The 17,985-nt window shown below is 37.5% G+C and overlaps 1 protein-coding gene across 8 annotated transcripts in view; it reads left to right on the forward strand.

The window, feature by feature from the left end:
- The window catches only part of GRIP1 (glutamate receptor interacting protein 1), a 389,697-nt gene that overhangs the window by 242,361 nt on the left and 129,351 nt on the right, over positions 1-17,985 (forward strand). For all 8 annotated transcript variants that reach the window (XM_012720449.1, XM_012720450.1, XM_012720452.1 and 5 more), the window contains 3 exons: positions 637-720; positions 6,139-6,214; positions 8,628-8,773. In XM_012720449.1, the coding sequence (XP_012575903.1) occupies positions 637-720; positions 6,139-6,214; positions 8,628-8,773 (306 nt within the window). The remainder of the gene's footprint in view (positions 1-636; positions 721-6,138; positions 6,215-8,627; positions 8,774-17,985) is intronic.

A 17,985-nucleotide genomic window follows, 5' to 3' on the forward strand; every position in this document is an offset into this window, starting at 1 on the left:
TCATACAACATATAGCTTCATTCGGTGGGTTATGTAATTAGAGATTGCAACTTCATTTTCATGAAATGACAGCAATAAAGTAATACCAGTCTGCATGATAGCTTCCAATAAAATGAAGTAGACCTTTATTTTATTAGTCAGCAGTAGTAATATTTTAAGTGTGCATCGAATTTCATTGGCCCTCATTGTTTTTTCTTTGTTTAATAGCTCTGTCTCATGTGATAAATGTATTAGTGGCAGTGTGAGTGTAAAACTCTTTCTTCTTGTGCTAACTGCAAAAGCACTTAAATATTCATAAATTTTATAAAAAAATCATTGTTTTTACATTTTAGAAATGGAAGCTTTATTTATCACATGAAGTTTTTCTTGCAGTTATAAAGGCTTTTACCAGTGTAATATTACCTTCTCTCTGTAAACTGGCTACACAGAATTAAAGTTAATACCTGTGATTTTAATTCCACTTAGATCTATATAAGTCATTTAGGCAGATGAGGAGTTTTGGTATTTGTCTGACATTCCAATTGTTTCTTTAAAGGAAATTGCTTACAGCAGAGATCTATAATTTTATACTATATCAGAACATTTAGAAGTGATATTATGACTGAAAATGTATATTTCCCTCTCTCCTGCTTTTAGCTGTTCAAGGATCCAGTGTTATCTTCCGAACTGTGGAGGTCACATTACATAAAGAAGGCAATACCTTTGGTTTCGTAATACGAGGTAGGTGATGGAAAATAAGAACCATCAGATACTCTCAAAAAAAAATTATTTTTTCCATATGTAAAGGCGCCTTATAATACTTGCGCCCCACTCTTCTTTAAAGTAGTATCCCAAAGACCTAGAGTTAATTTCAGCCCATTAATATAAAAAAGCCAACATTTGTAAACCTTGTCATCCCAATCATCATGCTAATGTTCCACTTTTCTACATGTCTTTTACCTTCTATTTTATAATTTCCTATATCACTGAGGCAAAAAAAAAAATGATAATGAGTATGACTTGTTTTGATTTTATACAAAAGGATTAAACAACTTTGTTTAAATGAATTTTTCCTGAAATACATTTTGTTATTGTAGCTTTCTAAATGTGGATTGAAGGTGATTTAATGCCTTGGGCATCTGTGTGCATCAGCTGAAATCATTCAGTTATGGGACAACATTAACAATAAAGATTTGGGGTAGCTTCCACATATCTATAAAACCATTCATTCTGATTGGTGATTCTGGCTTCTAATATTTTATTTTTTACTGGTGATTCTGTTTATTAAAGACTATATATACATTAATGTTTGCAATTTCCTAGTATGGCAGTGAAGTTCAATAGGGAGCCACAGAAGCATCAGGAATTTTAAACATTTCACATTTCTTAATTTTTTTATCTCTTTTATTTTGTACTTCAATGGAGTCAAAATTCTATCAGAAATCATTAAAATAGTAAGTAAAATGAACTCAACAATCTACTATACATGTATCATGGAACAAAGAAAGTGTGTTCACTAATAGATTAATCTCAAATGATTGAGTTTAAGCGTTAGGTTCCATTCTATGTCAATTTTTTAGCAAATCAATCACCAGATATTTATTAAGGATATATCAACATGTCATCATAGTGCCAAGAACTATGACATCATAAGACAAGACTCCATCTACAGAGAATTACAGTCCAGTGAATGTAAGACATAAGTTGATAAAGTGTTCAGGTGAGTGGTAAAGAAAATGAGCAACTAGGAGCTCATTGGCCAGGAGATATTATATCTTTCTGAGCAGGTCCTATTTTTACATAGAACAAGGTACCCAAATACATTTACCTACCTTTTGCCAAATTTCTATGTAGAAGAAAAAATACCAATTATTTCAGCTTTGCTGGTATTATATACAATACTTGGCTTTATAACTTAGATGTGAACTTAGACACTTATACGTAGAAGCCCAATTATTGAGAAGCTACCATAAAAAATACTGCTGTTGCAAGTATTCATCGCTTTGTTGTGTGGTTAATCAATATCAACTCAAATGTTAAAGAAAGGGCTAAATCAGCAGTAATTTATCTTTAAGTACTAAAAAGAATAGAAGTAATTAATATGTTCACCCACCTAAAGATAACTGAAATATTGTTAATAAGGCCTATCTGGAGTGTCTTTCTTGTAAGAGTGACCACCATACATCCCTTGAGAATCATTGGCCACTCTCAAAATGAGTTGCAGATTGAGAAAGTTCTGTGGATAAAAATCATCATGGTAGGCCCTCCCTGGTGGCGCAGCGGGTTAAAGCACAGCACTGAGAAGCTAAACCCACTTCTGCATGAGTTCGATTCCCGCCTGCCCCGGAGGTGACCACATGGTGTGGCAGACCTCTCCTGACCCGCCCGCTGCTCCCCAGATCTGCCTGTTCTGCTCCCCACTCTGTCTCTGGTGAAGCCTCTCACCGCCCCTGAGCCTCTGGCCTGTACCCCAGTTCTGTATGAACAAATAAATAAATCTTTAAAAAAAAATCATCATGGTAGACAAGACATTAAGACATAGATGAGGTTTGAACTAAACTTAATCAATGGAGAACACTAGGCCAACTAGAAAGGAAGGGAGGCTATTGTAGATGGAACTAGAGAATTTCTTCTTACTAACTTGCAATAAGCTTTTGAATAATAGGATAGACTTTTAGCTGGTAAATGGAGTTGCATTTCTAATGCTGTAAGTCAAAGATTTTAAAACCTCGACTCCCCAAGCAATAGACCCATGTTCATAAAATGAAAATGTTGTTTTGGCCTAAATCTTAGAAAACTAAACTCCAGTTAACTCCCTTGCCACCAAGCTAAGAGATAGTTTGGGTTAGTATGAAGAAAAGCACTCTGCCACTAAGTTGCTTTTCACTTTGCACGTTAGTTCTCTAATCTCAACTCTAGAATTGTCCTTAGATCTGATGACCAGTATCCAGACTTCTTAGGGACCATAATCCTGCCTTTGTTATTTTTCAAAAGCATCAGGTAGTGATACTGACATGCACCTAGCAGTGAAAATACCACTAATCTCAGGGCAGTTTGTTTTTCTTTGAAGCTTCACACTTCTAGAACCTCCAAGAATGACAAATTAAACTTGCTTCATTATTTCAAATAATAAGATGTCATATATCAAGATATTGAGAGCTATCTTTAATATTTGATTACTTTACAATTTAAATGTAGAGCTCTACATCAAGTTAAAATAGCAGAAAGGTTTTCCTTGTGTTCAGCCCACATCCTTTTCTAAATCAAAGCCCCTTCAGGGAAAAAATAACCTATTTTTCTTTAACTTTACAAAAATAAAGTCACATAATAGTATTTATGCACATTATAGGAAAGCATGTACTGTATATTATTGTCATGATTTTGTTTTCATTTTCTTTCTGAGAAAGTCATCAGATACTTATTTTGAGAAAGGAGGATTTTTTTAAATAACATAATAGTTTATTTTTATATCATTTTGTACCTTTTTCCATCTCAGTTGTAATCCCCATGGGCGTCCCATCACCAAATCACCCATGTGCCATCACCATAATCCAGTGCACCGCCCTCCCCCCACTGCTTCTGATCCCATTCCCCATTCCACCCCCATAAAATATCTCTGGTATATAGTTGTTCATTGTTATTATTTTCTCGCCTGGACATTTATACCCCTGCTATGAGTGAAACCATCTGGTATTTTCCTTTTCTTTCTGGCTTATTTCACTAAGCATGATCTCTTCCAGCTCCATCCATGTTGTTGCAAAGGGCATTTGTTTATCTTTTTTGATTGCTGAGTAATGTTCCATTGTGTACAGGTACCACATCTTCTTAATCCAGTCATCTACTTTTGGGTATTTGGGTAGACTCCATGTCTTTCCTATTGTAAATAAAGCAGCAATAAACACGGGGGTGCAGGTGTCTTTTTGAATCAGTATTTTTGTGTCGTTTGGGTAGATGCCCAGGAGAGGGATTGCTATGTCATATGGAAGCACCATTTTTAGCAGTTTGAGAAACCTGAGAAGGGAGGGATTTTAAAAGAAGCCAGCAAACTGAATGAAAGGATAAAATACTGAAATGGTTATTGATCAGACTGAACAAGTCCTTTCTAACAGCAGAAGACATAAAAGAAACATTTGTATTTGTCAGAAGCAGGAAGCCTTTCAACTTTTTCTTAGGCTAAGTTCTTTATGTTGGTCTTTCTGTGTGGGCCAAGTTTGAAATGTCAGCCTGTTCCACCAGTAAACATTAACGAAGGAATACTTGACATTAACAGTCACGTTTATCAGTTACTGGTAAACAGCTTATCAGTTACTGACCAGACGGGCAGCCAAGGTGGTGATATCCAGGGAAAGCAGGTCACGTGAATATTGGCCAAAAAACTGGAAATGTTCAGCCTCAAGAAGATGAAACGGAATAGGTGTATCATCACTGATTTCAACTTTCAGGAAAACTTTGTTGGAGAAGAGAATTTATGATTTTGTTCACTGCCTTAGATAATAAAACAAGGACCAGTGGATGAGAGTTGGAGGGAGGTAAATGTCAGTTGAATATTAGGAAGAAGGCTGCCTCAAGACTGAGACAGAGCTTGACAGTGGGAGGATCTCAGGTGGAGACTAGGGGAGGTTATGGAAATTGTGCAAAGGGTCCCTGGATCTAAAAGGAGGGGAAATTATAATAAATTACCACTCATCTCAAAGCTCCTGTGTTCTATGAATTCTTAAGAGTTTTTCCCTATTTAAAGTTTAAATTGCCATTTAAATACTCTAACTGACTTGCCCTATCTACCAGATTTGCCCAAGGTATTTTGAACATCCCAATTTTAGTGGTGGCACTTCAGACACTTGAATGCTTTTCTTTGCTTCTTATTTTTGTAATTATTTTGACTATTTTCCTTGACTTTAGGTTATGCTTTCTTTTTGTTAGGCTGTAGATTTAGTCACCCGTACCAACACCCAGATGAATAGGCAGCACCAGGGATGCTTTGTATGAAACTGGCCGTTGTTCTAACAGGGCTGCCACTTGTGATATAAAATGCTCATATATTTTATGCGTCTTCCCTGACAATAGCCATATCCTCACTGAAATGTGATGAGTTCAAAATATATTCTATATAAAGTAAGACTTTTTATTATTTTATTTTTAATAAAATTTTATTGATTTAGGCTTCTCTCAGCAGTGTATTCAGATAAACCTGCCCTTCCTGTTCTCCAAATAAACAAAATTTGATCGATTTATAACATGATACAAACTTTAGGGGTACAGCATCACACCTCTACGTGTGCATACATTTCACTTTACCCATTAATGATGTTCTAATGCCCTTCCCACTGTTACTGGACTGACCCCTCCACCCTTTCCTTCCCCTTGATAACCTCCATATTTTTTAGTCTTAAATTATTTTCATGATAATTTGTTAGTTCATTTGTTCTGGTTACTTATGTTCCACATATAAGAGAAACTAATGAGCATTTACAGTAGGTAAGCTATGGAAACAATCCAGATGTCCAAAATTAGATGACTGGTTGCAGAAGATGTGGTTTATTTACACAATGGATTATTACTCAGCAATCAAAATGGATAAGCTCATGCCCTTCACAGCAGCATGGATGAGCTGGAAGGGATTATGCTCAGCAAAATAAGCCAGAAAGAAAGAAAAAATATTGAATGTTCTCACTTATAGGAGAATGTACTGAAAGCAAAAAAAGGAATCAGAAAATAAAAGTAACTATACTAAAGTAAAAATCAAAATCATCAGGCAACTATAGATCAGAGACATTCTGTAGGAAAGGGGTTGGGAGAAGGACCAGGACATGGGTGGGAAGCACACAAGGGACTATGGTGGGGTGCACTGGGGAATTGGTGGTGGGAATTTCACGGGGAAACCGTCCATTGTACAAAAATGAAGGGTGATATAATGAATCTATTTTTTAAAATTTAAAAAAAAAGAGAGAAACCAGTAACCCCCTCAATAGCACTCCTGGAATTTTCCAGAGAATGTAAAAATGAGCAGGACTGTTTAGTCTATTATATGCCAGAAGAAAAACTGCACATTCCCCCCCACCCCATACGTCAATAAAATGTACTTCATTCCCATTTTATAAGTGAACTTCTTAAATGGCAACACCAAAGGCATGTTTTAAGCTGTGCTTCTTTCTTCGCTAGGGGGCGCACATGATGATAGGAATAAGTCCCGACCAGTTGTGATAACGTGTGTTCGTCCTGGAGGGCCCGCTGACAGGTAACTGCATTTTGTGTGTGTCTCTAGCCAAAGAGATTAGAGAAAGTTGGGGGCGCTGGCAGAGAAATAGTGAGTGAGAATTTCATAATAAAATATAAATATTAAATAAATAATGGTACTATGTAGAAACAAAAACGGTTTAGGCTGCAGATTCAGTAGAGAGAGAATCGGAAATCGGATCTTACCACCCTTAAGTCTTTAGCAAATGTCTTAACTGTTCTGAGCTCAATGGCCTTCATTGTAAAATGTTGGTCATAATGCCTACACTTCAGGATTCGGTTTTATCAAAGCTTGCAGATGCATGGTGCCTTGCAGGGCCTGACAGACCAGCAGCACTTAACAGAACGCAGCTGGCTCTTAATAGTTAGGGGGCATTTAAAATGCCTCTTCTCCAGTTGCTGATCTCCTAATCTGGAGGGTTGGGGTGGTGTTCTGACTGGTATTACTGTCATCCTCCTCCCCTGACCATGAGTAGCTTTCAGTGCGGGCTCTGTATGTCACAGTAAGAGTGACTTTTTGTAAGAGGAAGGAGTATTGTGCTGTCTCGTCCTGGCTAATTTGAATATCTCAAGGACAGTTCTTCAGCTTTCATATCATAAACCGTAGGGAATCCCAAATAAACATGTAATTTAAATGTCTCAGGAGATACTTTATCTTTGTATTAATTTCCCACAGCAAACTTTGACTCCATATGGTTAGGGAACACAACCCCTAGAACAGATACTGTTGACGAGTGAGAGGAAAATGCACTGATTACTCCTGACTTTGCACTGTTTCAGACAAGGATGAAGTCTTAAAAACTTTTCTGAAGCAATAGAAATAGTAATAAAAGTAAACACGTTTTAGAGGGCATGTACCATGTACCAAGGGCTGTGAGTGCTTGGCACACTGACATTATTTTAGCCTCACATCCACCCAAGCAACATGAGCTATTTTTATTCACAATTACAGATGACAAAACTGAGGCCCAGTTTGCCTAAATAACTTGCCAGGTAGGACATGGAAGAACTAAGATAGGCATTCAGGTTTATTTTCTTTCAAACGTGTACTTTTAGCTAACTTGTTTAAACATGTTTAATATAAAATGAGAGAAAATAAAGACACTGTTTACTCACAAGTGCTAAATATCAATAATATTTGCCTTTGCAGAGAATAATACAAGATCAGAAATTCAGGAAACCACTGCCTTTTTTTCTTTTTGGGTTTTCTTATGTGAATTCTTTTTCTTGAACCAAATGAGAATATTTCCAGTTCTTATTAACATTTAGATTTAGAGTTGACAGAAATAGGTTATTAGTTTGTGAGCAACCTATGACCAAATTAATTTAGGGCTAAAGGAAATTGAAGAATTTAAAACAAAAATTTATTGTGAAAATGCATGAAGTTTATGGGCTCTCCCTGGCGGTGCAACGGGCAAAATATGAAGCTCTCTGAAGCCACTGCAGCACAAGTTCCATCCCCGGCCAGGGAGCTGACCCACATGGCACGGCAGACCTATTCTGGCCTGCCCGCTGCTCCCCTCAGTAGTGTACTTTGTCAATCTGCCTGTTCTGCTCCCCACTCTGTCTCTGGTGAATCCTCTCACTGCCTCTGCACCTCTGGCCTGTACCCCAGTTCTGTAAGCATAAATAAATAAATCTTTTTTAAAAATATGGAGATACAAAAATACTTAGCATTATCTAAGGGAAAGATATCTAAGAGGTAGTTTTGATTCTTTCCAAATCCTAAATTTGTAAAACCCACCGCTTCAGCTTTGTTATCTCCATGACTGTCCCTGAGGCAGAAGGATTATACTTGAGAAACTTCTCTGCCTGTTCCTCGGTCAGGTCATAATGTCTGGAAACTACATCTAATGCCCTGAGTTCCTATGGTCGCAGGAAGGAGAATAGTATCTGCCTGCCTCTTCCAGAGATCTGAGGCTGAATCAGTTTAATGATCACCAAAGTTCCATATAAATCAGCAGGAAAATTTACAGACTAGGGAAATTTCTTACCAGCCCTTCCTTTCCCACTTGAGTTCACTGGTAATAAATTGGAATCAGCAAGATTTTTTGCTCACCTGGCTTTGGAAAATAGGTAAATGCTACTTTCTAAGCTATAACAAGTCAATTTTAGACACTTAGGCAAAAACCTAGAAAAGGGAAAATGTGCCTTTATTAGTAATGCTTGCACCCCAAGAGTTAACTGTTGGTAGCTTAGCTATTAGCTAATACATGGCTATTTTCTTATTACTGATTTTCATATTATAGCAATTTTCTGTTCAAAGTTACCTCTGTATTGTCACACTGGATTCTTACAGGAAATGTAAATGGGGTGAATGGCAGAACGGGTGTGAAAAAAACACTTTGGCTAAGTGACACTGTTAAGCCTCTTACGCTAAATTAATGGAGACTTTTCCTTTATTCATTCTTCAGAGAAGGCACGATCAAACCTGGTGATAGGTTGCTCAGTGTGGATGGAATTCGGCTCCTGGGCACCACGCATGCTGAAGCAATGAGTATTCTTAAACAATGTGGACAAGAGGCTACACTGCTGATAGAATACGACGTCTCTGTGATGGGTATGTCGGGATCTGAGGTTATGATCTCTGAGCAATAGGACGTGTCACTGTCCATCCTAATAAGTCACTCTGGATTAAGAATGAACTGTTATATGCACCTGTAACAGACAGAATTTCATCAATACTCTATCACTATTCTGTTTGGGTTCAAGAAGAGGAAAGTGGCACTTCTAAGCAATTTAGAGTTCTTGTGTCAATGGTTTCTATAATAAGAGCTCATTCTGTCAGAGCGTGTCACCTAGCAATCAGTTCTTACATGTGGCTTACCCTTGGCAGGAAAGTATTTTCCTCTCCAAATCACAAAATATTATTAACTTAGAGGCTGGTACTTTTTCTTTTACTACAAAGAGACTGGGATAGCAGGATTCCTTTCCATCTGACTTCACAATATGAAACCAGCAATAAGAGTTCATTAAAATTACCATTTGATCATCTGTTTTAGGGTCAAAGAAAGGAAAAAGACATAGAATATCTTGATTAAATTTTGATTAAAAATAAGAAGTTGACTGAGCTATTCTCTCTTTAAATAATGATTACAATAGATATCGTCTTTCCACCCTTATAACTGTAGTAAAACGGGGAAGTTACGCTCATCTGACTTGTAAATGTTAGGAGCCAGCTAAAGTTTTGTGGAGTGTTGATGAAGGCAGAAAAATTATGAGAACAAATAGGAACCTGAAATTGAGGCTTAAATCAGGTTGTAAATACTTCTTGCAATTATAAGACTTGATTCTGTGACCTGACTTTATCAGCAAGTGTTATGCTGCTGAAATGTAGCAGAGTGGAGACTTAGTCTTTAATCCTTTACTTCAACTGCAAACTCCTTTGCTTCCCACTCGATATGATTCATATAGAACAGAGTTGCTTGAAAGTGTTCTTAATCTGTCTACTGGCCTGAAATGTTTTAGAGAAGTAGAGATACCCTAAAAGGCTTAATGGGTGATGTTTAAGGATCTCAGCAGGATAAATACTATAATAGCTCCTTGTCATGGAAAATTTAAGAATAAATTTTCCTCCATTTTTCCTTTCTCTTTTTTCTTTTCTTCCTTCTTTATCTTTTGTCATGTAGTTTTTCAACTGGATTTTGAATGAGATGATTTGGATTCCGTTTTCAACTCTACTGATTTCTAGTTATTAATTGGACCATGTTACTTCTTTCCCTTTTACCTCATTTGTCAAATGAGTACTAACAGTGCCTGTTTTAAAAGGCAGTTATGAAGATAAAATTATATTAGCAAAATAGATTTAAATTATCACATAACATATTACTAACATTGAAAACAAGACAGGGCCCTCCCTGCTGGTGTAGTGGATTAAATCACAGCACTAAGATGATAAAGCCACGTCAGCATGAGTTCCATCCCCAGCCTGGAGGTGACCACATGGCACAGCAGACCTCTCCTGACCCGCCCGCTGCTCCCCTCAGCAGTGTACTTCATTGATCTGCTTGTTCTGCTCCCTTCTCTGTCTCTAATGAATCGTCTCACTGCCCCTGCACCTCTGGCCTGTACCCCAGTTCTGTAGGCATAAATAAATAAATCTTTTACATAAAAAAATCAGAACAAATGTCTGACATATTTAATTTATTCATTTTGCCTTGAACTAACTGGCAGATACCAGAAATAAACAAAGTTTAAACTGGGATTAAGTTTAGTTTAGGTTAGATAATTGAGAATGACAGCTTTGGAAAAGGCAGTAAAAATGGTGGCTTACAAAATAAGAATATGAGATACTTTCAATTAGTATTATTGTTTTTCAAATATTTACTAACCTTTTCGTAACAAAGTGTACATTTTCTCTTTTTCTGCAACTTTTGGAATCTATATTCCTCAAAGGAACAAAATGAACTCTTTCTACACAAGTGCCTACTAGTTATTTGAAAAGGCCCAATTATCTAAATTAACTTTGCATATCAGTTTCCCATTAAAATTAGCTTATCACTTTCATTTTTAAGTGAGTGAAAAAGCCTAGTACTTAGCCTAATACCTAAAGCCTTGTGAAATTAAATTTGTATTTAATTTTAAGTTAAATTAATATTTAAAATTTTACAAAATGTATAGATTTTTTTAACAGGATCCAAGCAGAAAAAGATTTTTCATGAGAAGGTAGTCAGTAAACCAGAATTTTGGCACCAAACATATTGATACTTTATTTGGTGAATTTGTGTTAAACATTAGTTTTTGATTTCCTAGAATCCAGGTTAAGTACTGATCTAAAGAATACCAACTATATGTCTGCCTAAAATATTCACAGAGCCATAATGAAAAATGTGTTGAAAGAGATATTAGATTATGTGGATTCATGTCTTGTACTTTTTAACCAATCTGCCTTGATGTTAGATGTTAGAAATTAATGACTTAATTTCTTTGTTTCATCTTTCCCTTCTATAAAATAAGAATAATGGTACCGAGCCTATCTAGCTCATTGGGATAGGAAAATCCTCCATAATTAGGCTTTTAAAATAAAAAGCTGTTCATCTTTAAAGGAAGCCAGGCTATAGTTAGGAGTACAAAGGCTAAAAACTTTGAGAATTTATAAAATAGAATTTACAGGGCTCTAATCAGATATCTGTCTATCACCCTCAGATAAAGCCAAATAAATCCAAATAAATGCGGAAATTGCAGTTAAAAATTTAAGGTCTTAGGCCCTCCCGGCTGGCTTAGTGGGTTAAAGCACAGCACAGCAAGCTACTCACAGCCACTTCAATGCTAGTTCAGTCCCCTGCCCCAGAGGTGACACATGGCGAGGCAGACTTCTCCTGTCTCGCCCACTGTGCCCCTCAGCAGTGCACTTCATCAGGCTGTCTGTTCTGCTCCCCACTCTGTCTCTGGTGAATACTCTCACTGAGCCTGTACCTCAGTTCTGTATGCATAAATAAGTAAATCTTTAAATATATGCATATATATATGTATATATTTTAGTTTAAGATCTTAAATTGGGAAAATGAAGAGCAATAGCTCAGTAGTATATAGGGATGCCATCAGCAGAAGCCCAATTTTAAAAAAAACAGGAATTTATTTGTTCACAGCTGCAGGTCACGGTCCAGCTCATGTCACCAGAAGGCTTGGTTTCTAGTGAGATGTCTCTCCTTGCTCACAAGCAGCTGCCTCTTTCTTGCTGTGTCCTGACACGGCCTTTTCTCTGTGCACACCCCCTCCTGGGCCTTTTACCTCTTCTTATGGACTCCAAGCCTATTGGTGACATCTTGTAACCTTAATTACCTCTGTAAAGCCCTATCTCAAAATATAGTTACACTGGGGGCCTCCCTGGTGGCACAACCGGTTGGGACGCAGCACTGCAAGCTGACCACAGCCGCTTCAATGCGAGTGTGATCCCTGGCCCCAGAGGAGATCCACATGGTGCAGCAGACCTCTCCTGACCAGCCCGCTGCTCCCCTCAGCAGTGTTCTTTGTCCATCTGCCTGTTTTGCTCCCCATTGTGTCTCTAGTGAATCCTCAGCACCCCAGCATTTCTAGCCTGCAGCTCAGTTTTGTTTGCATAAATAAATAAATGTTTAAAAAATGCATTTACATTGGGAATAGAACCCCGTTTTCACTAGCATAAGGAGGGAATGTATTAGCCTGCAAAAGTGGAGGAGGGCATCCAAGATGGATCCTGGCTTCAGACACACATGCAGTTGTGTGTATGTCCTAAGACTTCTGTCTCTCAGTCCTTTTTGCCTGGGAATGTCTTGCCTGTGTCTTGGCAACATGGCCCAGCAAACACAGGTTCCCAGTATCTTGAAAGTCCATAATGCCAAAGAAAGAGACAAAACTGAATCTCCCCTAGAAGATGCTCAGTGACTTAGCTTGGGACAAAGGCTGGTCTCTGCATGGTCAGTGCGCGCGATGGTGTGCACTCTGCTCTGACGTAGGAGAGGCAGAAACATGTTGAACAACCCCAAAAGAATGAGACAAAGAAATGGTACTTCCCCCAGAGCATATGATGTTGGACTGATAAAAGGTTGGACACAGTTTGATATTATGTAGTACATTCCTGCTACCAGGATAAGTGAGAGTTTCCTGTGCTTATGTCCTTGCTGGCACTTGGTAGTCTCATTCTGTTTCACAGTAGCCATCCTAAGGGTGTGTGTTGGTATCCCCATTATAAGTTTAATGTGTTTCCTAGATGTATAGTGGTGTGAAACATATTTTCATTGCTGGTAGGACATACTAAGGGCATTGACTTTGATATTAAAACTTTATTTATATATTACTAACCTAATGAAACATTGCATTTTAGTATGTATCTATAATTATAAAAATTGCCATTATTAATTTATATACCATTAAAAGTACCAAATTATTTCTTAGAAAATGTGTGTGTATGTGTCAGCCCTGAATTAGATTTATTGTCCAGTCAATCTCAGATCATAAATTTTAGCTAACTTGATAGTCTGTTCAGAAAAACTATTGAAACTAGTCTCTGGAGTACAATGCAAGCAGATAAGAATGGGAGATGCAGGTGTAAAGGACGTTAGGAGTTCAGTATCTGATAGTGAGCAGTAGAGTTATATGGCCATTTTCCAAGTGGAGGTGTGGAATAGACAGGTGAGTGTTTAAGGTTGGGGTTCAGCCTTCACTACTTAAGGCAGAAGTTCGTATAGGAAATAGGTATTTTTGAAGCATCAACACAGAAATGGGACTTAAAACCATGAGGCATCTTAGGGGCATGAGAAGAGAGGCCCCCAGAATGAGCACTAGGGCCCTCTGCATTGAGATGTCAGGAAGATGAACTGGAACCTGTGAAATAAGTTGAGAAGAAGCCTCCATTAGTGGAGAAGGAGATCCTAGGCAGAGTGTGGCCTCACAGAGGCCAGCTTTTTCCTTTCTAATGTGATAGTAATTATACTCCTGCCCTTAAAGGTTGTTATGGGAAGCAAGAGTGTTAGTACATATGAAGTGTTTGGCACTTTCTGTGCTCAACAAATATTAAGCAAGCCTTGAAAATGTTTGGGGGGGGGGGCGGGAACGCCGTTATTGTTAAAATGCATTACCGAGTGGGAATTTGTATTTTTAATTTATAAGATGTGCTCCCAACTAGTCTTAGATCCCTGGCTGTTAGAAGAATTCAAGTGCATAAAACACAAGGAAAGCATGATATCGAAGGGGCAAACATTTTGAAAACCATGGCATCCGTAAAAATTTAATGCCCTTTGAAGTCAGGAAGATTTGTTTTTGAATCTTGACTCTTTTGGACAAGTTGTATGTGGATCCAAATTTCAGCATTCCCATTTCTAAAATAAGGATGGTAAGTAGTACTTCTTTGAAGGACTGATGAAAAGATTGAGTCCTGATTGTAGTTAAGTGGTTATTGAAGCCCTGGAAATTAAAGTAAATACTTCCATGCTTCACTTCCCTATAATGAACCTCAGGCTTCCCATTATCCAGATTAGGAAGTAGCGAGGGCCACTCCAGTAAAGTATCCAGTCTAAGTATGAGTCTTAGATAGACATATATTTAGGAAATTATATTATGTTCCATAATGTTATATCTTATACGACTCATCAGGTAATTGTTTTGTTGATGATAATTCTAAAATACGTTTTTCAGTATATATATCAAATAAAAAGAGTCTTAGGCATGAGCACACAGTTATCTCAGGGACTTCACTCTGGACTTCAATCTCTAGGCCAGTGTGACAATAGACTATTATGCCAAATTTCTACTGACTTATAACTTACTCTGTATTTCTAAAAATTACAAGTTTCTCTAATGATACAAGTTTATATCGGGCCTGCCTGGTGGTGCAAGATGTTAAATCTCAGCACCATGAAGTTATGAGCAGTCACTTCAGCATTAGTTCAACCCCCAGGCAGCAAGCTGACCCAATGGCCCAGCAGACCTCTCCTGTCTCCCTCGCTGCATCCCTCAGCAGTGGATTTCAGTAGATCCACCTGTTCCACTCCCTACTGTCTCTGGTGAATCTTCTCACTTCCCTCCCCTTGAACCTCAGGACTACACCCCAGTTCTTGTATGCATAAATAAATAAATCTGAACTAAATAATAATTGTTTATATAATAACTTTATACCCTTTTCCCTTGGGAAAAATTTGAAGGGTCATCAGTTGACATGATATTCTTGTTGGCATTAAACAGACTTAAGATAATGTAACTTAAACTAGCTTTCTTACTTAGAAAAAAAATCTTATTTTAATAGATGTCAGATATAACCAATAAATTATTATAGTTGATAATAAAGATCAAAAAGATAACTAAATGCCCCCCCACCCACTCAAATATCCTGAATTTCCCCACTATTGTATGTAATACTTAGTATCAGGGTACAAACCTCTTAAAACTTTGCTCCATAATTAGGACCAAGTCTAATCCCTGCCCCTTTGATCCTGTTCTTACTCAGCTCGCTCAATAGCTCTCTTCCTCTCTCCCACTTGAGGCTTTCTTGGCAATTCTTGAGGGCATTTACATTTTGCTTTGCCTTAGTTATCTGTATATTTTTCTGTTGTGCTGTTAGGTCCCTCAGGCTCTTTAGGAACACTAATCAGCTCTCTTTTTTGCTTATCTGTATTGCACCTCGCAGAACATTTTCAGACTTTCATAGGAGGCCCTGAATGATAATTATGGATTGAACAACGCATTCACCCTTAGATGAGCTATTCTTTTGACTCATTATCAAGTGGGTGTGTCCAGAATATAGCAAAGCATCAGTGTTTATCTTGTAAGTCTTAAAGGAACTTATTTCATGATATCATTTCATATCACAAATGACATTTAAAATCAAAAAACTTCTTATTCTACTTAACGGTGTACTTCAAAGTTCCTGCAAGTCTCTGAGTCTCCTCATAATTATCCCTGCCTCTGTTTATCTTAAACCTTTCCTTTTATTCTCCTAAACTAAGCCAGCATCTACAACCCAGGGTGCTGAGAAGAATATATTACTCTTTCCTTACTTATATTCAATCCTAAACCAATGTAAAATGGTAAATTTCAAGTAATTGTTTTGTCAAGGATGGATTGCAATGTTATGTCTTCAGAAGAGAAGATTAACACCTTTGCAGTAATGAAGTGGAGGTCCGGTGCTGTCATCACAGTTGGAACTTAGCTGTGCTTTGCATTTGATTTTTTCAGAGTAAATTGGTCATATTTGTACTTTCTTTTTTAGTTTATTTTTTCATTATTTTATATATTGTTTACATCAGTCTTCATTTTTATACAATGTATGCTTTATCATAATCTCTATGAAATTCCCACCACCAATTCTCCTATGCCATATCACCATAAATAAGTCCCATGTGCTCTTCCCATCCATATTTTGACCCTATTCCCTCCTCCCCCACCCCTGCAGAGTGTCTCTGGTTTATAGTTGCCTGCTGATTTTGGTTTTTACTTTGTTATAATTATTATTTTCCTGCTCCTTTATTTGTATCCCCTACATTCCTTCTATAAGTGAAACCATCCAATATTGTTTTTTTTCCTTTCTGGCCTATTTCACTGAACATGATCCCTTCCAGCTCCATCCATATTCCTGTAAATGACATGAGTTTATCTTTTTGATTGCTGAGTAATATTCCATCGTGCATATATACCACATCTTCTTGATCCTGTCATCTATTCTTGGGCATTTGAGTTGTTTTCATAGTTTACCTGATGTAATACTATTGGTATTATGTGCAAACATTTTCTCCCAATAGGCAGGGTGTCTCTTTGTTTTGGTTAATGTCTCTTCTACTGCACAGAAACTCTTTAATTTGATGTAGTCCCAGCTGTTCATCTTTTCCTTCACTATTGTTTTGGGTGATGTGTCTATAAAGATGTTACTGAGATGTATGTCATGTAGTGCTTTGCCTATATTTTCCTCTATATATTTTATGGTTTCAGGTCTTATGTCTAATTCTTGGATACATTTTGAGTTGGGACTGTATATTCTTTTGAAATCTCTGAGTAATACTAAAGTGAGAATACAAACTTCTCTAGAACATTTATCATTCAAGAGCTCCTAAAAGTTTAATGTTAGTTGCATGGTTATGAGTGGTATTATCAGAGTATCAGTAACAAGGATTAGTAAGCTAATATCTACATTTTCCCTCAAGGCCATCATTCTTTAGGTGATATCTGTTGTGGTAGAATCAGAAGGGTTTTTAAATCTTTTGAGCTATTCTTCCTCACTTGACCACGAGAGGATTATGTCAAGGGTCACTCTTTGGATTTCATTAAGTTCTCTTAAAAGTTTTCAGAAGTTATCTCCATTTCTTTTTTCATTCATGTAACCCTAATGCCAAAGTTAAACACTAAAAATGGCTCAAAGTAACATTTAATTATAATTCAAACTGAACTAAATGGCTTACAGCTGAAAAGGAAAGTTGGTCTTTTCTGTTAATTGCATCCAACCTTTGAGAGTCTCAGTTTTCCTACTGATGATTCCCCAGCCTTCCTGTAGCAGAGAAAAGGACAGCATTTACCTACAGGGTCTTCATCTTGGCTTTCTGAAACATTTACTATATTAGTGGAAAGTTGGTTAAAATTTCCTCACTTTATGGGCCTACCTGGGGGTGCAAGGGGTAAAGTCAGCACTGTGAAGCTCTTCGCAGCCACTGCAGCATGAGTTCAATCCCTGACCAGGGAACTGACCCCCGTGGCACAGCAGACCTCTCCTGTCACACCCACTGCTCCCCTCAGCAGTGGATTTCAGTACATCTGCCTGTTCTGCTCCTCACTTGTCCCTGGTGAATCCTCTCACCCCCCACACCTCTGGCCTGCACTCCAGCTCTTGTATGCATAAATAAATAAAATAAATCTTTGAAAAATAAAAGTTCCTCACTTTTAGAGAAAACTTTGTACACTGACCACGTATTGAGGCATACAGCAGGGAGAAGGGTTAAAACAGAGGAGGGGAGAGCACAGGGACTGTGGTGATATTCACAGATGCTGTGGTGGTGGGAGGACTACCGGGAGCACACCTGAGGGGAGAACTCTAATGCTGTCCAAAAATAATCACCAAAGTAAGAAAATAAATAATTCTGATTTTTAAAAAATTGTCTTCATTTTCAGAGTGTATATTTTGTTTTTAAAATTAAGCATATCCCCTAAGGGGAAAATTAGTCCCTAAATATGGTATATTTTAGAAAGATGAAAAATTGACTAACCTGTTAGGGGACGTCTCTCCTGGCTGATAACTGTCTTTTCTGATACATCATGTATATGAACATGTACAAGGTAGGTCAGACTTGCTTTTCCTTCTGAGAGGAGTAGCAG

The sequence above is a fragment of the Condylura cristata genome, unplaced genomic scaffold (assembly GCF_000260355.1).
Source record: "Condylura cristata isolate star-nosed mole 26May11 unplaced genomic scaffold, ConCri1.0 scaffold00004, whole genome shotgun sequence".
Classification (NCBI taxonomy): Eukaryota; Metazoa; Chordata; class Mammalia; order Eulipotyphla; family Talpidae; genus Condylura; species Condylura cristata.